Source organism: Sciurus vulgaris, assembly GCF_902686455.1.
Source record: "Sciurus vulgaris genome assembly, chromosome: 14".
NCBI classification, from domain to species: domain Eukaryota; kingdom Metazoa; phylum Chordata; class Mammalia; order Rodentia; family Sciuridae; genus Sciurus; species Sciurus vulgaris.
Window position 1 is genome coordinate 12522191 of NC_136475.1, and position 24848 is coordinate 12547038.

A 24848-nucleotide genomic window follows, 5' to 3' on the forward strand; every position below is an offset into this window, starting at 1 on the left:
TCCTTTGGGCTATTTCAAACTACAGGGAACTGAGTTGTCTTTCCGGGTTCCCTTAGTTGATGGGAGTGTAAGGGAAACATCAGTGAAAGGTCAGGGTGACAGCCAGCCCTTGAGCAGAAGAGCAGGCGGGCTTCTGGGGAACTGGAGGCCCACCAGGGCACAGCAGCAGCTCTGACCGCTCCAAGGCCAATCTCAGGGTGAGCCTGGGGAGTGAGGGTCCTGGCTGTCTCTTGGTGCAGGTTCCCTAGGTGCTTAGTGCCAGCACCCTGGCGCGGTGTCTGTTTTCTGCCACATCCTTGTCAGTACAGGGCCACCGCTGGGCAGTGCTACCCAGAGAGACGTGCCTGCTTGAGGGAAGGTCCTGCTTCTGACCTGAGGCTGGGGCTGAGTTGACAACATATGCCAACAAAGCCCTCCCAGCACCTGGCTGTGCCACAGGCCTTGGAGGCGTACCCGCACAGCCAGCAGATTGGCAGGCGCCCTTCCAGGCACCTGTCGCGTGCAGACATCTCACCACCCTGACTGACAGGCTGCTCCGATGGGAACCGGAGCGTCGGGGTGTCCACACGGTCCCTTCGCCAATACGTGGTAGGCGGTTTGCGGCAAGCAGCCCCCGCGCCGCATTAGAAGGGAAAGTCAGGTCGGAGATAAACTAAGGGAGTGTCTCAGCGCCGCACCAGGGACCAGTGGGACGCGCCCCCGAAGGCAGAGGCGGAAGGGACGCGCGGCGGAGCTGTCACCGCGAAGACCGTGGGGCGGGGCCCTCGGAGCGGGACGTCGACCGTTGGTCCAGTTAACGTCCCAGGCCAACGCGGACGGTAGCTGCGCCCAGGCGGTGGCTCTGCGGGCGGCTCGCAGGTCCCGGCGGGCAGCGTGGAAGGTGAGCGGGCGGGAGCGGCCACGGACTCGGCGCCGAGACCCCCGCGCCAGGCCTGGGGACCGGGTGGACCCGGGAGGGCGCTGCCGCCGCCTTCGCAGGCTCCATCCCGCTGCCTGTCCCTCGGGCCCGCCTGGTGGCCTCCGCACCGACGGCCGCCCGCCCCGCGCTGCCCTCGCTCTCCCGAGGGCGGGTCCTCCGCGGGGACTCCGCTCACAGCCGGGTGTGGTCTCGGCTCCAGGGTCCTGTCCAGGGCGGCGTGGCCGCAGCAGCCTCGCCTGGGACACCGACTCCAGGCGAAGAGGATGCCCGGCCAGCAGGCGCCCTGGGGAGTGGAGGGCGACGAGGAGGAGCCTCCGCCAGGGCGAGGGAGGCCGCGTGGAGAGGAGCCGCCTCCAGGTACTTCGGAGTCCACTGACGGCCACCGGCAACCCGCCGCCTTGTTTCTCTCGCGTCTCTCTCTCTTTCTTCCTCAACTTCCCGCCTGGAAACCCCTGCTGCTTTCTTCCTGCTCCTGGCTGACAGCGCAGGAGGCCCTCCGGTGTCTCCAGCATTAAGTGAAGCAGCGCAACATAGGAAGGGTCTCCAGTGGAGCAGCGGCGAGAGCAGTGACTTAGGGAGGCAGCAAGGCGCTCGGTCCTGTGGGCTCCAGGTTCCACCCTGGGAGAGACTTGGATCAGATCGCTTTTGGCCCCGTGCGATGTGTGACATGGACTGATTCCCAGTGACGGGGCCTTGTCGCTAAAATGTACTGTTTGCATGCCACCTTTCAGGCTTGCCTGAGCACTCGGTTCCTGTATTAGACTTCAGGAAACCATGAGACAGTCCTGTTGCACTTTTTGTTTTACAGATGAGAAAACTGAGCCCACAGGGGTTAAGCAGTTTTTAAAATGGGGAAGCCTAAGTTTTTATTGAAAACCTAAATGTTTGCTGATGCATGGTGTGGGTGGAAATATGCTCACATTGCCATGTGACAGGGATGTGTAGTCAGCTTGGATGAGAATGAATTTGACAGCTCTAAGGAATGTGAAGTAGCACTTGTTAAAGAAATGAGGATGTAGGAAATGTCAGTCCTAGATTACAACAGTGTGTGTAAGAGGTTATGCTTGCTTTTTCCCTAATAACGAACAATTTTTGAATTGAAATTGCATTTGCTAATTTTGAAATATGGAACGAAGTATGGTGTTTGGTCCACTTCAAGGTTTATTCAGTAGAATATCAGACTTGTTTTTTGTTTTTTTTTTTTTTTTTTGCAGCAGTGTGGAAATGTGAGAGCAAGTTGGTGACACCTTTCAGCTGGATACATTGCCCAAAGAAGACCTCAAATGTGTGCCAAGAAGCCAGTGATTCTATTGCAAAGAACTCCATGGAAATGTACAGGTATTGTGTTGAAAATATTCATCTTGGTTAAAAATGAGGTACTTTAAAATAGTATATTGTCCTTCTTGTTTTGTTGTTTTCCAGTGACTCCAGATGCATCTTGGTCGCTGTGGTGGAAGCTCACTACTTTACATTCTGTTTACCTCTGTTTTGTTTTGTGTGTCTGTGTGTTTTAAATTTTATATATCTAAATTTCAGTTACCTTTATGTTGAGACAATAAAGTCAGGGAGACTTATTTTAAACTTTTTTGTAAAATGAAGCATTTTTTCCCCTTTCATATACATTGTAGGTTGTTTTAAGTGTTGTCTCTAGTGGAGTCGAGTTGAAATGTTACAGACACAAAGTTGTATGCCCAAAGACGAGTCCTGCAGTAGAGTAATAAAAGAATATTATTCCTGGAAATCAGAAGTGTATACATTTTCCTGAATTGGTTGATTCTCTATTGCACTTGCAGTTCTTTCCTTTTTTTTTTTTTTTTTTAACATAGAAGAAATACATGGTAGTGTGTTTTACTAGTGTAACTGGGTAATCTATTTTTTGGGGGTGGGGTGCACACCACAAATTGAACTCAGGGACACTGAACTAGTGAGCCACATCTCCAGCCCTCCTTTTCTACTTTATTTAGACATAGGGTCTCACTGAGTTGCTCAGCTCTCACTGTTGCTGAGGCTGGCTTAAAACTTGCAATCCTCCAGCCTCAGCCTTCTCAACCACTGGGATTACAGGCGAGGGTCAGCATGCCTGACTGTGGATATGCTCTTGAACGAAAGAAAATAAGAAAGCATTTTCCTGTGATAGAGGAATAAAGTGGACCATGATTCCAGTAGGACATGATGTATAGTTTGCCATGGATTCTGCTTCCCAACATCCAATGTGGTGTAATGGATACCTTTTTCTAGAACCTTGTCATCTAATTTCTTTCCAGTCAGTTCTGCCATATTTCTGTCAGATTCAGAATTTCATTCTCTGCACTCACTCTATGATGAGAGTCAAGAGAAAAGTGAAGATGTGATATAAATTGGTTTTTGTGGAAAGAATATAGAAAATGGATTAATGAGAATCACTGGTAATGTATCATGAGTTAGGAGAACAGAGCACTTATCTCACAAATGGTCAACTTTCTATTTCTCTTTTGATACTGGGAATTGAAAACAGAGGGGCCTTTACCACTGATCATATCTCCAGTCCCCCCCCCCCCTTTTTTGAGACAGGGTCTCAAATTGCTTAGAGACTTGCAAAGTTTTTGAGGTTGACTTGGCACTTGTGCCTCATTTTTAACATGTCACTGGATGCTATGTTGTTTTCTACTAATTGGGAGTAAATAAGCACCTTTTCTTCTTAGTATGTAAGCATTAAGCAGGTAGGGTCATTGAAATGTTCACCAGACATTGCTGTACAGTGCCCGGTGAATGTTTCTCTATGAAATTGTGTCCAGTGCTCTGTTTAGAAGTCCTGATCTGGCCAGGGCATCTAGGTCAGCTCTGCATCTAAAGGGGAGGTCCCTTTGACTGACTCAAAGGAGGTTGTTATGTGTTTCTGACTTTGATAGAAATGTCCACATACCACGGAAGTAGTCATGTCATGTGGTGTCAGGAGGCAGGGGGAGATCTTCATGTCTCACAAGACACCCCTGGTTAGAGACTCTGGAGCCCAGCTTGATGTGGTGTTGAAGTGTTGTGTGGGGGTTAGTTCCACCATAACTACTACTGGGTCCTCAGAGCGACGCACAACTGTGTGACACAATGTGGCTATCGGAATCCCCTGAGGAAAGGGAAAGTAGGAAGGCTCAGCCTGAGCACTGTGTCTGTAGTGGGCTTCTGCTTTAAACCATGAGTATCAAATGTGCTTAATTTCACTGGGCTCCCAGAATGAGAATCAAAATGAGTAGTGTCACCTGTGAGCCATTTGTGACCTATCATCAAGGTACATTTTAGATGTGATCACAGCAAGAGTTTGAAAGGTGTTAGGGAGTCAGAGTTTAGGTTGCCTATTGTAATAAAAGTTTCTTCTTGGTACTAATAGTGAGTTGCTTATATTCCTAAGTACATATCCTCTCTCTGACACTGCTCTGGTGCACAAGGGAAGGTGGACATTAACTGCAAATAGTTTTCTTATTCTAATTTTCATATGGAGACTTTTCTTGCTGACATCGTTGATCTGGGACATCTAGTCCTAGAAGAAGAAAGTGTGTTAGTAACTTATAAGTTACCAACAAAGTAGTCCTTAATCTGGAAGCTAAGCTGTGATGTTTATTCAAATCTCCTGAGAATGTGTAACAACTCCAGATTCTAACTTACCAGGGCTGGATGGGTGGCAGCTGCCCATTCAGCCATTGTGTGAAGCACCTGTAGACTGTGAAGACTTTTGATGTTGAGTTCATGTATGGAGGCTGAAATTCTTCATAGGTCTTTGCATTTGGCAAGTCACGGACAGTATCTGAGAAGGTAATCATTTACAACCATGTCCACAAAAATCTCATGTAGTACGCATAACAGATTGTGGGTGGGCAAAGATTATATTTCCTTTTTTTGCACTTAAGAAAGCTAATAATGACATAGTATTACATCCTTTTTTCTTCTTTTAAGTTCCCTATGTCTAGACCAAGTATTATTGTTGGTAGGTAGGAAGGAAGGAAAGAACTTGAATTCAGGAATTTTATGGCATGTTTTAATCTCCTATTTCTAAATGATTACTTTTAACATATGAAGATTTGCCTCCACTACAGTTTTAGCTGTTGACGTTCCCAGCAGTGGGCATCCAGGTCATCCTCAACTCCCAGTGAGCACAGGTGAGGCAACTGCAGGGAACATGAGCATAAATATCCCTCTGCATGTTTCCTTCTGAAACTGCTTAAGCATCATTAGGTGGTGTACCCACAGGTGGAATTTCTGGGTCAAAGAATGTATGTTTACTTTTTTAAAATTTATTTTTATTGTACACAAATGGGATACATACTGTTTCTCTGTACATGAAATAAAGTCCTACCATTTGTGTAGTCATACTTTTACATAGGATAATAGTGTTTGATTCATTCTGTTATTTTTTTCCTTCACCCCACCTCTCCCACCCCTCTTTTCCCTCTATACAGTCCCTCCTTCTTCCATTCTTACCTCCCTACCCCCTCCCCCAAACGATGTGTCTTCATCCACTGATCAGGAAGATCATTTGTCCTTTGGATTTTTGAGATTGGCTTATCTCACTTAGCATGATATTCTCCAATTTCATCCATTTGCCTGCAAATGCCATACTTTTATTCTTCTTTATGGCTGAGTAATATTCCATTGTATATATATACCACAGTTTCTTTATCCATCCATCAATCGAAGGGCATCTAGGTTGGTTCCACAGTCTGGCTATTGCGAATTGAGCAGCTATGAACATTGATGTGGCTGTATCTCTGTAGTATGCTGATTTTAAGTCCTTTGGGTATGGCCAAGGAGTGGGATAGCTGGGTCAAATGGTGGTTCCATTCCAAGTTTTCTAAGGAATCGCCACACTGCTTTCCAGAGTGGCTGCACTAATTTGCAGCCCCACCAGCAATGTATGAGTGTACCTTTTTCCCACATCCTCACCAACACCTGTTGTTGCTTGTATTCTTGATAATCGCCATACTAATTAGGGTGAGATGAAATGTTAAGATGGTTTTGATTTGCATTTCTCTTATTACTAGAGATGTTGAATATTTTTTCATATATCTGTTGATTGTGTGTAGATCTTCTGTGAAGTGTCCATTCATTTCTTTAGCCCATTTGTTGATTTGGTTATTTTTATTCTTGGTGTTGAGTTTTTTGAGTTCTTTATAGATTCTGGAGATTAGTGCTCTATCTGAAGTATGAGTGGTAAAGATTTTCTCCCACTCTGTAGGCTCTTTCTTCACATTGCTCATAGTTTTCTTTGCTGAGAGAAAGCTTTTCAGTTTACTCTATCCCAGTTATTGATTCTTGCTTTTGTATGTTTACCTTTTTGACTAAGCTCTTCCAGGTGGCTCTTCTGAATATCTCGAACTGTCCACATGTCGCCTGCATTCTATCATCTAGCTTTCTACCTTTCCATGCGTACTGGATACAAAGTGACAGCACACTGTTTACATTGGTATTTTTTCTTAACATGTCTTCAAATGCTTTTCACTTTGGAGGGATTTTCTCTTGTGAAAATGAGGTTCCTCTTGATCCCCACGTCCATTCCTCTACTTGACTACTTTTTTTCTTTCCGCTCATGAATGTTGTCTGGAGTATGTAGGATAGTTGTCCATTATAAGCACAATCAGGTCCTCTAGAACTTGCAATTAGTAAAATTCCTAAAGAGTAAGTAAGCACAGAAATTGGTGTACCAATGTGAGAAGAAAAGTGTTGGATGATAGATTCAAAACACAAAGTTATATTTTGTTATTTACAAAATAATAACATTATTTTAAAAATAATAAAAGAATGAAGACATGACATAGACTGAGTTAAATTTATCATCAGGACCTTAGACATTCTGTAATAAATCTGTATCCCTTGAAGTGTGGAATTGATCCTCTTTTGTTAATAAAAGGAAGCAAAGGTAGCAAAGCAAATGCTTATCTGTTTACAATTTTCTGTGATTTGGTTGAACTGGTAAAGTTGTATGAATTAATTAATGGGTCAAATAAGTTGATAATTGTTTTAGGCAGCCATTTAGGTGCCATCCAACTGAGGTTTCTGGCTGTGCATCAGGTTTCTGAGGAAAGCTGGGACTGTTCAGTGACATGGAGCCATCACTGTGGGACAGCCATCCGGACTCCTGCAGCCCGAGTGCAATCTTGAACAGGCAATGTATTCGTTCCTTTTCCTAAACTTCAGGCTCTGTGTGCACATTTAAGAATGATTCCATTTTCTCATCCTTCCAGCATATATTTTGAGGCATTTTATGTGTGAGGCTTAAAAAATAGCAGAATATTTTATAAAGCAAAACCTTGTGACTTCTACAATATAATATTTAACAGGTTCGTTCAGAAATCAAAAATTCTATTCAGAGTTATTTGCATCTGAGCCAAGTAAAACTTATTTGTAGGCCTCCTGGAGAAGAAGAAGGTTTTATCTTTAGATCTGTCATTGTGTTCTTTTTAAACAAAATTCACAAATGCAGACCATTATATCAGATGTGTAATTGGACGCCATTTAAATGATCCACTTTTAGATTTTAGGTATTTTTCCATTAATGCTGCATTTGTTCACCATTTTTAAAAGCAGAAGATCTAGGGCCAACCTACCAATGGTTAGCTGGAACCTGATCTTCAGTTTGGCATATCCCTCCCTCGGTATCCCCGAGGTCATCTGCCTAGTCAGCACCTCACTCCTATTACCTCCCCGGTTTCCATAGTTACCACATGCCTTATATGAATCGGGGACCCACGTGCTACAACATTGCACTCTCTGATTATCAGAAGTTCTACCTTTCACTTAGCCATGCCTGACGCAGCCAGTAATATTTACAAGCAAGTGTTAGATATTAAAAGATTCTATTGTGTGTGCTCCTTTCTAAAAGAGCATTAGGCAGGACTATAGCACACAGAAATATTCATTAAAGAACACAGTGTTTGAAGTGTCCTCCATTGAAAAGTTGACACATCTCTGACACACTTTTTATTTTGGGGGTATGATTTATAGGGAATTATAGCAGGTATGTGATAGTGAAATGAGAAGTCTTCTATCCATTTTATTCTTTTCCTCATTGTTTTTGTGAATAAGGATAAGATAGTTATTCCAGTGCAGATGTTTCCCACTTGTATGAATGGATGCTGGGTGTCGCCTGCTGCTTGGATGTGTGCATATTATGCTTGACACTAATATTGAACTTGGTGAGTGGCAGGAAGTCAGTACTGAAGTTGAGCTCTTGTTTTCTAGCAGCTGTGCTCAAGATCCTTGGTGTGCCTTCTGCAGTTCTGGCTGCGCTCTTCAAGTTCTTCAAGGTGACTGCCTGGTCATCAGATCATGGCGTCTGCCCTTAGAGCATGTAAAGCATTGTTCTATGAGTGTAGAAATGGTCATGTGGAAGGTTCCTGGGAGGAGAGATCGTTGATAATGGACTCTGTGTGCCTCACTAATGAACTGTTTTTTCTTCTTTGGTTTTCAGGAAGAAAGTGCCTTCAAACACCTGTGCACCTGGGAATCCAGGCATCTGCTTCACTTCAGAAGAAGCATTCGTGATTCATTTCAAGAAGACTTGAGCAGGAAGAACTGAGCTGCAGGTATTCCGCAGGTACCTTGCATTGCAGATGGGTTAGAAGAGAGAAGAGCCGCTTCATGGGATTTGATCACATTTTTCCTGAAAGTCCCACACACAGGTGAGTCCCCAACATACTTAGAAGCCATTTCCCAACCTTTTTAATGGAATTGCATCAGAACCCCTGATGATGTGGAAGAGCCATAATTAGTTTGCATGTTAATCATGTATTTCATTCCTGAGCTCATTGCTCAATCCAACCATTCTGCCTTGAGTACGTGAGCTTCTCCTCAAATCGCAGGCAGTGCTCTTGCTTTGTGAGAGCATCACCCTGATTCAGTGAGCCCGATGCAGGCTGCAGCCACTCAGTGTTCTTGTGAAGGCCTATTGGTGTGGCTGGTCTCTGGCATCCTCGTCCAGCCCTGCTTAGAGTATGGTGTTAAGGGTCCAGGCAGGGACCTTGTTACTCTCGACCTCCATTGCCATTGGGCCTCTCCAGTGTCCCTGGACTATAGCCTGCTCTTGTGGCCTGGGCTCAGCGAATCTGAGGTTTGGAATCCCACTGTGTGGCCAGATTCCAGGCCCCCTAGCAGCCTCATAACTGGTACAACCTTTCCTAATTTTGTTTTGAGTGGGAGAATTCTCCCACCCATCCTCCTCCATTCTTTTTTTTTTTTTTTTTTTTTTTGAGGTACTGAGGATTGAACCCAGAGCCTTGTGCTTGTGAGGCAAGGACTCTACCAGCTGAGCTATCTCCCTAGCCCTCCCTCCTCCATTCTTATCACACATTTTGTAACTTCACACTTGAGGACCTTTATTCATTGACTTAGTTCTTAGTGATGATGGTTGCTAAGACCTCGTCACTCATTCCAGGTCATACAACTTGCATGGGAGGGCTAGAGCACTGATCTTCCTAATATATTTTGCAGGACTCTCTCATTTAGGCTATGACTGCCTCTGAAACCCACACTACATTTGGAGTGTCAAAATTCTTGACACCGCCTCTTTGGCAAATATACGTTCTCTTCCAATTTGGAATGTCTTAAAAATTCCCCTTTGGATGTTTGTGGAGGTAATGCAGGAGAAATTTCATTTAAAATATAGAAAACACAACAAATAACGGTCCTATTTTTTTACACTAAGCACCTGTAATTATTATCCCTTTCTTTGTGCTTCTATGAGTTGCTCCTTTGAGTTTTTGAAGAAAAATTTGCTGGAGAGCAAGGTCTCAAGAAATAAATGTCAGTCATTCTCAGTGTTTTGAAGTGAAGAATGTGTTCAGGATGTGAATGCTTTCCAGCCAGTGCCTATCTATGGCTTCATCACAGGTCAATCACAGGGTTCTCTCGGGTAAACTGATCCCAGTAACACAGGCACCAGCCCCTGCAGTGTGTGCCTAGCCCTTTCCCCACGTGGGCTGACTTGGCACTTTTCATGCCTCATGACTGACACCGTGCAGTCATTAGAGTGTGTCTGTGGCCCAGATCTGAACTGCGTGGCCAACATGCTGCAGGCCTGGTGCAGGCAGGTGCTAGGCTGCTCCAACAAACCCTGCAAACTAGGTGCCATACAGCAGAAGAGAGGCCTTCCGTCCAGTTCCAGAGGCTGCAGGCAGGAGGTGTGGGCTCTCCCAGTGCCACAGTCCCTCACAGGGTTCCCAGGGAGTGTCCTCCCCAACTCCTCCAGCTCTTGCCCACTCTCCTGCTATGCCCACAATCTGTTTTTCCTTTCTGGACCATCCAGTCTGTGTCTCAGACCTCACACAGCCTGTTTACCCGAGCCTCCCTGGGTCTCTTTGTCCAAACTCCCATTTCTACAAGAATTGCAGACATTGGATTTGGGACCTGTTTAAACTGTGTTCCTCATGTGACCTCTCCTTAGCTTGATCAGTGTGCAAACATGGTTTCCCCACAAGCTCGCACCCACTTTTGGGTGAACGAGAATTTTCAGGTGACTCTTCTCTCAAGTACACTGGCCTTATTTCAGAACTCTCTCCACTGAGGCTTCCTGGTACCCCGTGTCCTAATTGGTGTCATGGTAGGTTTCGGCTTTATGAGAGGATCTAGTGACCTGGCAATTCACTCTCTCTGAAAACACCAACACTCTGCAGTGTTCCCCATGGGCTCTGCAGAGCTTTGCATTTGAGCTACTCTCTGACGTGTGCCACATGTCCTAGAAAGTGGACTGACCCCCTCTCTTCTGAAAGCCCAATGCTTGACAACCTTTGAAGTAAGTTGTTATTTTGGATTCTTTCCTTAGTAGGCAGGTGCTTGAATCCTCTCCTTGAAGGTTTACAGGCCCAAAGACCAGATGTGTCCAGATGTTGACTTGAAGGATATCAGCTCCTATAAGACCTCATCTTGGCGATAGTTGTTCCTCCACTGGATGCAAAGCAAGAAAATGCAGTTGGCTCTGTGCCCATCCTCCTCCTTCCACAGAACCAGCAGCTTGCAAATCAAAAGTATCAGGAAAGATATCGTATCTCTGTGGACAGTTACTTGTCATTGTATCCGAGATCATACAGGGTTACGGAGAATTACATTGCCATTTTATTGTATTAGGTGTCAGAAGCATCAATACGGGTAAAAGATTTGGAAATACTCTGGCATTTTTAAAAGAGACTTGAGCATGTGAGGACTGTGGTGTTCTCCGTGCACTTGGAACAGACCTCCCATATATTCCCTGTGATGTTTCTGATTTCCAGACTTGAGAACCTTCAAGGCTTCACCGTGAGTCACCCCATGGGAATGTGGTAGGTGGGCAGTCGGAGGTGGTGTGCAGAACCTCAGTGAGGGCTTGAAAGACCACATCCCACAACGCGACCAGGAGCAGAGAAGGGAGCCCTCTCCCCATGTTGTAAGTTTATCTCTTGATTTATAACATGATCATATATTGTGAAATTTTGCACACATTCTGAATCATTTTGGTAAGTTTGGATGAGCAAGATGGCCTTCCAGATCATCGTGCTCAAGGATAGACAGACCTTGGTGGAGACCCTGCTTGAGATACTGAAGCAGGTCCACGCCAACCATCCTGTGCACTATGACACCTCAACCAATGATAAAGACATGGTAGGAGCCGGCAGCATGGTGGCTTTCCATGACATGACAGTCCCCCTCTCACCACCTGTGTGTCAGTGGGCTCCAGAGGGCATGTGCAGGAAGGTGACCCCCTTGGGTGTGAGCACACAATGTGCTAGAGATGATTGGGCCTCCAGTAGTCGGGGTGTGAGTCTGGTGTCACCTCTGATGGGCTGGGTGTCCCGAGTGGGCATTGAACGCGATAGGGGGCTGGTCGGGAATCACACCACTGCTTGGAGGGGTTGAGCTGGTGTCCCCCAGGTTGGCGGGGCTGGTGGTGTGCTCCCTGGGTGGGTGTGGACCAGACATGCCCCTCCACGTCCAGAGAGATTGTGAGCCTTCCTCACAGGCTGGGGTGCTGCCACACCCCAAGGTTGCAGGGTTGATGCCCTTTGGAGCAGACAAAACCTGCTGAGAGAGATGCTCCCTCTTCTTAGGGTTGGATGACTGCAGAGAAGGCCCTGGGTCTGCCAGAGCCTCACCTTCTAGAACTTTCATTGACATATACTTTTAAAAACACATTTTAAACTAATACTTAATAATGGAGCATATTTTCCTCTTACTTTTGTTTTGTTTTAAAGGCTGGACACACATCACCTGTTTTCTACTCGACAAGCATCTGCAGTGACCACAAGTTTGGGGTTCTTGAAATGGTGTCCTGTCACAGCAGCAAGGAGCGTGAAGACAAGAGCCCACCTCTGCACCCCGGACCCCTGACCGCCGTCTTCCCGCCGTCAGGCAGCCAGAACCCTGACTCCCACCTGGTGGGTGAGGCCACTCCTTTCCTGGTGTGCCATGGGCACTGGAGGCTGGGCAATGACCATGGAGGGTGTGGCACCTGAGCACCAGCTCCTCTGGACCCGGGTGGAGAGGTGGCCGTGGACCTTGGGCAGCAAGGGCTCTCTTGAGGGCTCAGACAGCAGAGGGGGAGCGGCCTTTCCCCTGTCCGTTAGTGGCTCTCGTGTCATTCCTGCCGTGTGACTTGGGCAGCGGGCAGTGCCGGCCTTGTGGGTTTTCAGGTGTCAACCAAATGTTCCTCCCACTGGCCGGTGGCGTCTGTGAGCCTCTCAGTGTCAGTTTCCCGCGTGTGTGTCCTGGGACAAAGGGCTGCCTGTCCTCTAGTTTTATGAACTAAAATTATTTTTACTACATTCATCCTTTTTTCTTTATATGGAAAATTTGAGGCGAATGGACTCCAATTTCATAACTAGACTCTAATTGGCAGTGAAGAGACTACTTTTGGCCTTGTCACTACCTTGGGGACAGGTGTGGCTGCAGACCTTATTACCCCACACTCCTTCTCAGTTACTGCAGCTCCTGCAGCATCAGTTGTTACTTTTATTGATCCAGACTGGCCTTTTCTTTTCAGATGTGATGCATGCCCACACAAACACACGGGAGGTGTGGATATATATATATATATGTATGTGTGTGTGTGTGTGTGTGTATACTTATTATGTGTACATATATATGTAATTATTTCCTTAATCTATAATTTCCTAAGTATTGAGCATATATGTATCCTCCCATTGCTGGAGAATGCAGGTTATTAAAAGCATTTCACCATAACCAACTCCAACTCTGAGCATGTATGCTTTTATGTCTGTTGAGTGTGTGTGTGTGTGTGTGCCTTCATGCATGTGAGTGTCATAATATCCAATATTTCATTTCTCCCATTGGAAATTGAGCCAGAAAATGCAATCTGCCATACTCCCAATACCACATGTCATTTTGATTAGATGAAACATTCTTTCATCTAGGGTTGAATGTTTCCATGAGGAATTACTGGTAAAATGAATAGATTCAAATCATGAAAGTGGATCAGAATACACAAACATATTTTTAATAACAAGTATTTAAGGTGAAATTATACATGGAATTGATGAGTAACCATTTTAGAAATCAAGCTCATTGTTCATCCATGGTGCCATGCTTCAGCACTGCCCAGAGAGACAGGAGCAGATTCTTGTCCACAGGTTCCAGTGGTGACCTCGCACCTGAGCTGCCTCATAAGAGGGAGGTTGGGGAGGCATCCAGTCATCATTTTCCTCCTGAGGGTAGGTCGTCTTCCTCAGGAGAAAGTCTCTCCTGACATGGGGATTCATCCCATAAAAGACGTTGGCGTTCTTTGGAATCTTCATTTCTGGGGAGAGAGGGGTACAGGCTGGATAGGTGGCCCTCGAGACGTGCAGAGCAGGACACCCCAACATCTGATGGCCTCTGCCAGGAAAGGCCTGAGCCACAGACCTGAGAGCTGTCCAGATCAGCTCCAGTACCACCAGACACATCCTCAACCGTCCTCCCGGAGGAAAACCTAGGTCTAGGACTTCACCAGGACTAATGCCTGTTGCCTCCATGGACTTTGGGCTCCAGAAGATCACAGTTTCTCTTGATTGTGCCAACGCATACCCCTAGGGATTACATCTGAAATCTCACACAGATGACTCGTGCTCAAGGTTTCACCCCCAGTTCAGCCAGGTTCACTGGTGGGTTTTGGGGGAAGCACTCCATGATGTGCTCTGATGTGATCATGAAATACTCAGTCAAGATGAAGACAACACTAAGCACGGGAGGAAATGGGAGAAGGTTGGGCATGGATGGAGGAAGACCTGAAGAGGGAGAGGCCCTCCGCACATATTTTGCTGGTGCTCCCCCCCCCCTTTTTTTTGCGGTACTGGAGATTGAACCCGGGGCCTTGTGCTTGGGAGGCAAGCAGTCTACCAGCTGAGCTCTACCCCCAGCCCTGGGGGCTCCTCTTAATCCTCATTCTCCTCGTAGTAGTCCTCCTCTTCTTCCCGTCTTTCTCTCCTTCCCTCTCAGTCTCCGTATATCCCATTCTATCACCTGGTTGGCAAGTGCTCCATAGCTTGCAGGTGCCACACCCTCTGCCACTATGCACACTCTCAGTTCAGAACCAAATGGAATGCTATGAAAGCCAGAGCCAAAACAGGGGTCCCCTGCTAAGTTATTTTCCCCAAGGATATGACAGGGAGGAAAGTATGACCAACTGAGACACCTCGTGTTAGCCACATTCTGCCATTGTTGCTAGCCAGCTCCACGTGGACCAGGCATGCTACAAGGGAGGCCACATCCCAAATGCTGCCCTGAGATCAATCATTCCAAAGACCAGGAAAAGGACTGCTTCACTCCCACATTTTGCTATGGTCCAGGGATGCAACAACCCCCAGTGGGTTTCAGATGGCCAGCGAGTCCCTGGTCTGAACACCTGTCCCCTGTCGCCCTCTTCTAAAAAGGGCCTGTTCTCTATTTGGGTTTAGATGGGTGTACCTGTGCTATGAATTTCTGAGCCTACCAAGGCTTTAGCCTTCTACTTCCGTGAACTCTACTCACTTAATGGAATTAGTGGATTAGGATATGAAAGAATGTTTCATAGGCTGGTTTTGGATGCAGTTTTCAGTGTAGACAGAAAGGGGATCATGGCTGCTGCAGGGTTTTGGCTCACAGAAAACAGCAATGGCATTAATTACAGGTCAGCTTTGTGGCATACGTGCCTAGGAAGCCCTCATCTGATTTTAGTGAGGGAAAATAACCTGGCTCTACTGATTCCATCTAGGCAAGTGGACTCGGGCACAGAAGGCTTGGTCATTTGTGCAGTGTCAGACTGCTGAGGCTGTCTCCTGGTCTGTTCTGTTTTCAGATTTAGTCCTGTTCCTGCTTGCTAGAATACTGACAATGCTCTGCCCAGGGAGTGGATTTCTGGTCATGGAGAAGGCTTTCCATAGTCCTGCTTCAGTCCACAAATGCATCAAGTGCATCCTTAGCCCCTGTGTTCCCATCTTCCTCTGCAAACACTCCTCTCAGTGAGCCCTGGGGCCACATGACCCCTGCAGGAATGCTTTCCTCCTTGCTCCTCACTGATGTCAGCATTGAATGCCTGTTGCTGTCCAGGGTTGGACACCTGGTGGGGAGGTGCACTAGCCCCTGGGGCTGATCAGAGAACCTGGAGACCTTTGCAGCAGTGCCAGTGTGGTTTTCTTTGTGCACCAGGCCCACCAGTCCCTGTTGGAGTGTTCTTCTGGGTCAGATTCTACTCTTTTGGGCTACCTGAGTGACCTGAGTGCACTTCCTCAACATGGCTCCCCACCATCTGACTGTCCCACTTACTGTGCTGTTGGGAGATGATTTGTCCCAGCTCATAGTCTTCTGGCTCCTCCTCCGTCAGCAAGTGATGTTCCAGGGCCCTGCGAATGACGGCAGGAGCCCTGTCGTTGCATGTCACTTGCATCAACGTGGGAGATAGGCCTTGAGGAAATGGGTCTTGGGGTGGCTACCCAAGAACAGTGTCAGGAACATTCAGGGGGAAGCTCAGCTCTAAATACAGGGGCACCATCATTACTCACTAGTCCACCACCTGAGGGTGGCCTCCTGGTAATTGCCTGGGGCCTTCCTCAGGGCTTTGACACCAATCCTCCTACAACGGTCTGCCTGGCCCTGCCATTGCCCTTTGTGGAGCCACATTTCACTCAGGGTCAAAGGACGCCACAGTCTGGGTAGAGAAACACTCTCATGCCACCACAATGGAAGGAATGGATCAGTGGCCTCCTCTCTCCCAGGGCTGTTGCGGAATGCAGGGTGAATTTGGGGGTGGCCCAGGCAGAAACCCAAGAGACGTTGGTTGTGATTGCCAGGGCACAGAACACACTCAGGCAGAAGACCAATGATAGCCGTGAGAGCTCCTGGCCTCCAGAGGCTCAGTAGTGCCTGGGATGGAGGAGGACACCTCACTCAGGCAGGGTGGCATGGGAACGGGCCCCTGTACAGCGCCTCCCTGGAGGCGGAGTGTGCTCTATCCACATGAATATCGCTTCTACAGGGAGACCCTCGGCGCCCTGTTCAAGGGTAGGAAGAATCTCGTGTTGCTCTCCTCCTCCATGTGCACCAGCATTCTCCATCCCACACAGTGCAGCCTGCATCCTGCATCCTGCATCCTGCATGCTGTCCTTTTTTCACCTCCAACCAAGACCTGCCCTGCACTTCTGGTCTGCACACTGCCATCCAACACACACTCCCTCACAAACGGACGTGGAAACGGTCGCACTCTCCCTCAACTCAGGTCAAGCCCTTAACAGTGACCTCGCTCTTCTTTATTCCCATCTCTCTTTCCTGTCCATTGAAAAAACTCCCAATTCAAGAGGGCAAGAGTAGCCCATGGTATGGGATTTGTGTTTGCTCGCTGCCCTGGGATAGCACCAGGGGACACCTCTTCCGCCAGCTTACCAGGACAGTCTTGCCATCCTTGCACTCTGCTGCTCTAGCCTGATGTGTATGAGGCAGCTGTCTTTCACCTGTTTCTTGGACCAGGGCCATGAGCATCTGCCCATTATGCATCCAATGGCCCTGGATTTCTTCATCTGTTTTGTGGCCATGGGCTTGGGCCTAGCCTTTTGTGAAGAGGTGTGACTGGAGGCTGAGCTGATGTTACACACCATGGCTGAGGCCTCAGAAGGTGATTCTGACAACTGAGGGGGATGGAATATCAGCAAAGGCCAGAAACTGACGGCCACCCCCACCTGTGCTCACGCAGCAGACAGCCCTGCCAGCAGGCTCACCAGGATGCACTGTGAATCCCTCCTGCTCTGCTCCTCCAGGTGGACCTATAGGAAGCTGCTGTCTTCTGCCTGCTGGTTATAATGAGGCAGTAGGTAACTGCTGTTGGTGACAGTATTGGTACTGGAGTCCTTGCTTTCACTGGCCTGGGGCAGTGGTCTGGCTGCCACTGAAGAGCTGCTGCTCACAGCTGGTGGGATCGTGGGAGTCACTGAAGAAGTGGACTCCAAGAACTGTGGGGGACGGATGTTGGGGGCTGTGCCATGTTGACAGTGCCAGAACAGCGCCTGATCACATTGGCAGTGAGGAGGTTAATTGACATAAGCACACTCAGGTGATTTATCGTCCATGCACACAATGTATGCGCATGTGTTCTCAAGCACTCTTAATTGTGCCTGCTCGGACATCTAGCGTCTTGCTAATCTTTGTGTAAGAGGCGTGGCCCTGCTCTCCGCCTCCTGGAGGTGATATAAGCATAGGTGGAATGAGACAGCGCAACACAGCAGCTAGTAGAAAGAAGAGTGGCAGCAGCTAGCAGAAAGAAGCGCAGAGAAGCCATTGGCAAAAAGGAAGCAGAAAGAAGTGGCAAGCAGAAAGAAAAGACAGCGGAGCAGCAGCTAGTAGAAAGCAGAACAGCAGCTAGCAGAAAGCGGCGGAAGGGGGCTGACGCTTAGACCCCGGCCGGGAAGACAACGCAGTCTAGGGCGGGGAGGGGGGAGGCGGGCGGGGGAACTGGGCAAGCATGAGGCGGAGTTAGGGTCTGAACTGGGGCGAAGCTGAGACTGGAGCTTACGACTGGACGGAGGGCTCCGCCAAGCTGAGGTTCGAGGTTGGACTCCGCGAGGAAGAGTCCCGTGGAAGAACCGGGCTGAGAGCGATGTGGGTTAGGACGACACTGACAATTGAAAGATGGACTGAGGAAGAGACTGGCTGCAAGACCCACATCTGGGACAAGAGCGAGAGCAGCGGTAAGGAGGTGAATGCAAGGAGACAGACAGCTGCTGCTGGAAACACAAGCAGTGTGCTGGGCACATCATCCACCCCTTCTCTGACTATGGCCACCACAATCTACATGTACATGCTGTCAGCCACTGCGACTGTGATACTAGGTGCAAAAGCTACAGGCCTGTCTCTGTGGCAGTGATCCACCATCCCATCCACCATGAATGTGGGGCAGATGACCTAAATGAAGAAGAGGAAGAGGAGGAGGAAGAAAGTAGGCCTCCCATCCCAACTCAGGTGGGACCCACCACAACGCCCACTGAACCAGGCACAGTCACTGGGACCCCTGACTCAGCAGCGCCCATCACCATCTGGTGCTCTGAGAGCCCCACAAGAAAGAGCCTGGACATCAAGGTGATCAAGAAGATAAAGCAGAAAAAGGAAAAAGACAAGGAGGAGGAGATGACAGATGAGAAGACAAAGCTGAAGAAAAAAGCCAAGAAGGGCAAGTTGACTAAGAAGAAGAGCCCAGTGAAATCAGAGTCTTCACCTCCAGACTTGAGCCGATCATTAAGCCCAAGAGTGTTGGCCAGGATGTCAGAGTCCAGCCCAGAAAGCCCGGAAGACCTGGAGAGTGAGGACAGTTACAATGACCGGGGGCAGCAAGAGCCCTCCAGTGACGACATTGTGGAGTCATCATCACCCAGGAAGAGAGAGAAGTGCATTGCCCAGATCAAGAAGAACAGGGCAAAGACCTCACCAACCAGGAAAGTGACCAAGAGGAAATCTCCCCCAGTGTCCAACCCCAATCTCAGTTGAGGCAAGGGTGCCCAGGGTGAAGAATAAATGCCATCAAGCCTGAAAAAAAAAAAAAAAAAAAAAAAAAAAAAAAAGAAAGCGGCGGAAGGCAGACTGCAGAGCGGAGAACTGAGACGCATCACTAAAGCACCTTAGGGAGACGCACCCTTAGTTCACAGGATGCAGGACGCACCAGTAAGAAGCAGCAGACCTTAAGCAAGGCGTAGCAAGTCTCTCTTCCTCTAATCTCTAAGTAAAGGCTGTCCTCTCAAAGTTTCTCTCTGATAAGCAAAGTCTCTCTCTCTCCTCTCAAAGCAAGTAAACCTCATTTCCTCTATCCTCTATGAACAAGTAAGCAAGGAAGCAGTCCAGAGATAGAAGTGGCTCAGTTTCCAGTCCACCACCCATAAGACCCATGCAAATTGTTGCTGCAAGCGGTGACAAATATCCCCGGATTTGGTACCACAAAGAGCCAGCGACAGACGGAAACATCAGCAGAGTCCAGAAACTGTCACCACCCCCACCTGTCAGGGTGCTCTGTGGGCATTCTAGAACATATGTCCAGGAGCTGAGGCTTTTTGTCACCCTGGTGGATGTGAAGGAGCACCAGGGGTAAAGAGCAAGTAAGGTGGGTGTTACCTCGTTTGTCTTGCTGTTGGCCCACTTCCTGGTGAGTCTTTTCCTGAGGACAAAATCAAAGTCCACGCAAGGATTGATGGCATAGAACACATTGCCATCAGCAGGGATCCTCAGCACTGGAGAGGGTGGGGCAGAGGTCGGAAGGTGAGTGACACTCAAGGAGTACACAACAGAACACCCCCCACGACTGACAGCCTCTGGCAGGTCAGGCTTGAGCTCTGGACCTGAGGGCCTTCCAATCTAGATGATGTTCCACAGAAGGCATCCTCAGGGCCTTTCCCTGAGGAAAGAGTATGCACGGGATCTAAGCCAACCTACCAGCTTCCAACAGAAAGCACCCTGGACCCCAGCACCTCTCAGTTCAGGTAGAACCTGCCACGGAGACCATGCTGGAGTTTGCATCATGATTTGCCATCAGTGGCTCCTGTGTTGGAGCTGCAGTGTTCACACACGGGGTTCAGGAAACCATGTGATGGTGGATGCTTTGACCTCGCAGTGGAATAATCCAGTCACACATGAAGACACTAATGGGAGGTGGTGTAAGTTGGAGGTGTGCTGGGCATGGATGGAGGATGTCCACAGGAAGCTTGTGCCTTCAGGAGCCATTTTTTAATTTTTTTATTTTTTGAATCAGCTGATTCTTCATTTCCTCCTCTTCAATCTCCTTTGCATTCAGAGTTTAGTCAAACCAAACTCAATTTAAATTTATGGGAGCAAGTGTCTCAGGCAATGAGACAAATATATTTAAATCATATGATGAGAAAAAGAAATGTGGAGCCCAATAATGCAAAACAATGTTTATAAGAGAGAAATCATGAAGTGGGAAGAATAACACAATTATTCTATCAGCGCCTCTTGATCTTGTAAACATTACTTAACACAAATGAAGAGGACTCCTCTGACAAACAACCAAAATAGCTTCTTGCTGGCATAACCTTACCCCCAGAGTTAATTTTACAATGAAAAAGAAAGGAAACACTTGAGAAATTTTCAATTGTGATGACTTAAAACAAGTCTTCATGAGATTACTAACTACTTTCAGGCAAATGATATCAGGAAGGTGAAAGGAAAATAAAATTGTACAGATCCTGTTTGTAATGTACAGAAGTGATAAATACAAAGTTCACACCATCAATAGAGGCTCCTTCAGAGAGGAGAACAAATCATATATTCAATCTGTTTCTTGTTATATTCTTGTTCTCTTTGTGTTTCTCGATCTTGTGTTGTTGTTGTTGTTCTTCATCTCCTCCTTCTGGTTGTGGTCTTCTTCATGTTCTTCTTCATTTTTCCCTCCTTCAACTGCTTTTCCTTTATGTCCACCTACTCTTCTTCTTGCTCCTTGTCCTTCCTTTATCTCTCTCCAGTGCCCATTTGCCAAGCTGTGAAGTGTTCTATTCCTTCACACGTTTCTGCCAGATATGACCTCTGTCCCAAAACACCTAAATGGTGTCCATTCACACGAGTGGGAAGATTGGAAGCCAGGTGCCTAAAGCAAGATTTCTTCATTCAAGAACTTTTCTCAAGTACTTGTCACTGTCCTGAAAGGCTGCCTAAATAGACAGCCAGGCGTTGCTTATCTCCTCTGCCCCTCATGGATATGAAGTTGGCAAAGCCTGATCAGGTCCAGGGGAGGACACTGGATAGCGAGGCCCAGCAGTCCCAGGGTGAACTGATTTACACTCCCATCATTGCACTTTGTTTCTGCATATGACTCACCATGCTGTGTTTGTTTTCTAGGCCATAGCACTCTTTCTTTGGCTGGTGAGTTGTCCTGAGCCCACAGGAAGTCACTTCTCCCCACCATCAGATGGACCCACTTACTCTTATGCTCCGACACAATCTGAAGCAGTTCAAAGTCCTCTGGGTCCTCCTCATTGAGCAAGTGTTCTTGTAAGGCCCTGCGTATGACCGCGGGTGCCCTATCCTGGCAGGTCACCTGATCAGGGTTGGAGAAGCTCATCAGAGAATGAGTTGTGGAGTAGCCACCCAGAGCACAATGGTCAAAGTCATTCAGGAGACAGCTTCGCTCTTAATACAAGGGCACCATCTGTTACCATGCTACCTGGGGCCTTTGAGAGTTCATGTGGGATCTTCCTATGAGCTTCTAGCCCCATCCTGGTACAACAGTCAGGGTGTCCCTGCTATGTCCTTCTAATAAAAGGGTGCAAATACCTAACAGCCTCTCTACAGCCACACTTGGCCCAACAAGATGGGAGGAATGGTCCAGTTTGCTCCTGTATCCCATCTCTGCTCTGAGAATCACGATCCTTTTGTGGGTGGTCCAGGCAGGAACCCTACACCCCTTAGTCCTGACAGACAGTGTATAAAACAGACTCAGCAACTAGAGTATGCTTGTGACTCTTTTATGATAGCCAGGAGACTGTTGGGCTCCATGGCCTCATTGCTCGATGTGGTGCAATGCGGTATGGACTCCACTGAGGCAATGTTTGAACAGGGCTCCTCTGTCACTGGACACATGGAGAGTTAGGGCTTACACCCCACACCCAGAAAAATTCTGCAAAGGGAGCTGCTAGCTCCCTATGGAGGTCTGTGCAAAGTATGACACTCATGTTTTCTTGAAAAACCCCAGTTGTCTGTGACTTGCAATAACCCAACCTCATCATGCTGAGGAGGATCCCTCCCATTCCACACATGCCTTCCAGCACACAGGAGCTATGACTGCTGCATCCTCTGCACAAACCTCCAAGGGTCCAACTCACTCTAGACACCAGGCTTCAGAGAGTGCAGCCTGCACCCTGTGCGTTCCTCTGCCCTCATCTGAGCACAGCCCTTACCCCTGCACTTCCAGACTGCAAACCCCACACCCTGCAGGCCCACTCACACCTGGAGCTGGGGCATGCTGCTGCTCTCCCTCATCTCAGGTCAGCTTCTTAACACTGACCTCTGTCTTCTTCATCCTCTTCAATCTTATTTGACCTTCCAGAAGCTCTAATTCATGAAGGCAGGCCTAGTGCAAGCTATGTCCTCTGCCTTCCCCAGTGAGGGCACCCAGGGGATCCCCTGCTGAATGGCTCACCATGATGCTCTTCTACTCCGTTCGCCTTTGATTTTCTAGATGGACATGAATGGAGCAGCTGTCTCCCACTTGCTGGTTGTACAGAGGTACCGTGGAGCTCGGAGCAGAGACCCTGGAGGAACTGGACTTGAGCTCTGCCTCTGGGGATGGTGCTGCTCCTTCACTGGCCACCAGAGCAGCTCCTGGAAGAGGCTCTAGCCCTGGGGTGGGCATTGGAAGTGAGCCTGTAGCTAGAGGAGAAAAGATTCCAACATGACAGCCTGGCCGTGAGCTTTGCAAAAGCAGACAATCCACACTGTCTGCCACGAAGATCTCAGCCCCTGAGCCCACGCTGGACCTCTTCCCAGACAGGGGCATGGCCTGAGTGGGCAATGGCTTCTCCTTGTTCCCAGCCCAACACCAGCCATAGAGATTCCACCCTTGGGACCAAACTCTGACCTCTCTAGACCTTATGTACACACCCCGGGGCCTCCTGGCACTCAGGCTCTGCCTCGCTGGACTTGCCATCCTCCAGCTGGGCCAGCAGGTGGCGTGCTTGGCGCTCCAGATTCATGCCTCCCATGTACAGTTGCAGGTAAGGCAGCAGCAGCTGGAGAATCCTGGGGCCTGGAGGCTGATGGAAAGCCTGGCTGTACTGCTCCATCCAGGCACCCGGGTTGCTGGGCACGGCACTGTGAGCAAGCAGGTGTGCAGTCAGCAGAAGCCTGGACGCTCTCACCCCACAGCTCCACCACCAAAACTGGCCTTGGCAGCCTCTGCTTTTCCTGTCTCTGCACAGGCCAGTCCACCACAGCCAAGACACGGTGGCTGTACAGTGACAGGACAACTCTCCTTTCTTGGGCGTGTAGAAGGGACTCGAAGTCAGTCTGGTGGAAGGGCATGTCCACCTGAGATCTGGACAGGGACAGTGTGATGTCTAGACAGCAACATGCCTATGCTTAACGCCTCTGAATTAAAAAGGGATGTTTGGTGTATTTTACCAGAATTTAAAAATAAGGGAATTGCTGATCCACTCTCAAAGGTCTGTGTGTGTTGTGATGGCAGAATACAGGAAACTGGGTCATTTATACCACAAGTTTTATTTCTCAAACTCTGGAGGCTGCAAGTCAGGTACCCACATCTGAAAACCTTCTTGTGTCCTCCTGTGGCAGAAGGTAAAACAGGAACAAGGATTTCTTTGAGTAGCCCCTTCCCAAAGGAGACTCCATGGCCTGATCATGTCTTCAAGTTTCCACCTGGTAACACATCATATGGGAGAAAAAACAATGAAATCCATGCTTCCCAGACCATCCAAACGTATTGGAATGATTCAGAATGTGTGCAAAATTTCACAAGACATGATCTTGTTATAAAACAAGAGATAAACTTATAACATGGGGCGAGGGCTCCCTTCTCTGCTCCTGGTCGCGGTGTGGGATGGGTCTTTCAAGCCCTCACTGAGGTTCTGCACACCACCTCCAACTGCCCACCTACTGCATTCCCATGGGGTGACTCACAGTGATGTCCCAAAGGTTCTCACGTCTGGAAATCAGAACCATCACAGGAAATACATGAGAGGTCTGTTCCAAGTGCACGGAGAATGCCACAATCCTCACATGCTCAAGTCTCTTTTGAAAATGCCAGAGTATTTCCAAATCTTCTACCCATATTGATGCTTCTGACACCTAATACAATAAAATCACAATGTAGTTCTCCATAACCCTGTATGATCTCGGATACAATGACAAGTAACTGTCCACAGAGATACAATTTCTTTCCTGATACTTTTGATTTGCAGCTGCTGATTCTGTGGAAGGAGGAGGATGGGCACAGGGCTAACTGCATTTTCTTGCTTTGCATCCAGGGGAGGAATAACTACCGCCAAGATGAGGTCTTATAGGAGCTGATATCCTTCAAGTCAACATCTGGACACATCTGGTCTTTAGGCCTGTAAACCTTCAAGGAGAGGATTCAAGCACCTGCCTACTAAAGAAAGAATCCAAAATAACAACTTACTTCAAAGGTTGTCAAGCATTGGGCTTTCAGAAGAGAGGGGGTCAGTCCACTTTCTAGGACACGTGGCACACATCAGAGAGTAGCTCAAATGCAAAGCTCTGCAGAGCCCATGGGGAACACTGCAGAGTGTTGGTGTTTTCAGAGAGAGTGAATTGGCAGGTCACTAGATCCTCTCAGTCAGGAAGACAAAACCTACCATGACACCAATTAGGACACAGGGTACCAGGAAGCCTCAGTGGTGAGAGCTCTGAAATAAGACCAGTGTACTTCAGAGAAGAGAGTCACCTGAAAATTCTTGTTCACACAAAAGTGGGTGTGAGCTTGTGGGGAAACAGTCTTTGCACA

At 48.0% G+C, this 24848-nt stretch overlaps 3 protein-coding genes across 34 annotated transcripts in view; 2 read left to right on the forward strand and 1 right to left on the reverse strand.

Annotated features, from left to right (window-relative positions):
• Positions 1-425: 425 nt before the first annotated feature.
• Positions 426-24848, forward strand: part of LOC306644252 (ral guanine nucleotide dissociation stimulator-like) — a gene marked incomplete at its 5' end in the record, with an annotated part of 87625 nt that continues 63202 nt past the window's right edge. For 2 of the 32 annotated variants that reach the window (XM_079111038.1, XM_079111036.1), the window contains 5 exons: positions 430-880; positions 1119-1276; positions 2134-2257; positions 8355-8565; positions 11149-11300. Coding sequence is in view for 2 of the 32 variants with exons in the window: in XM_079111036.1 (XP_078967162.1) it covers positions 11296-11300 (5 nt within the window). The other 30 variants (XR_013759218.1, XR_013759219.1, XM_079111042.1 and 27 more) reach the window with 28 other exon arrangements.
• On the reverse strand, positions 16916-22633 carry LOC306644257 (ral guanine nucleotide dissociation stimulator-like). Its single transcript, XM_079111058.1, has 4 exons — positions 22509-22633; positions 21293-21407; positions 19472-19587; positions 16916-17325 (listed from the first exon to the last, which is right to left on the reverse strand). The coding sequence occupies exons 1-4, from the start codon at positions 22509-22511 to the stop codon at positions 17140-17142; spliced, it is 420 nt and encodes a 139-aa protein (XP_078967184.1). The 5' UTR covers positions 22512-22633; the 3' UTR covers positions 16916-17139.
• LOC306643839 (protein PROCA1-like) lies at positions 17807-18899 on the forward strand. Its single transcript, XM_079110145.1, is given in 2 exon segments — positions 17807-18065; positions 18068-18899. Coding segments are annotated over 2 exon segments (882 nt in total). The 5' UTR covers positions 17807-17969; the 3' UTR covers positions 18854-18899.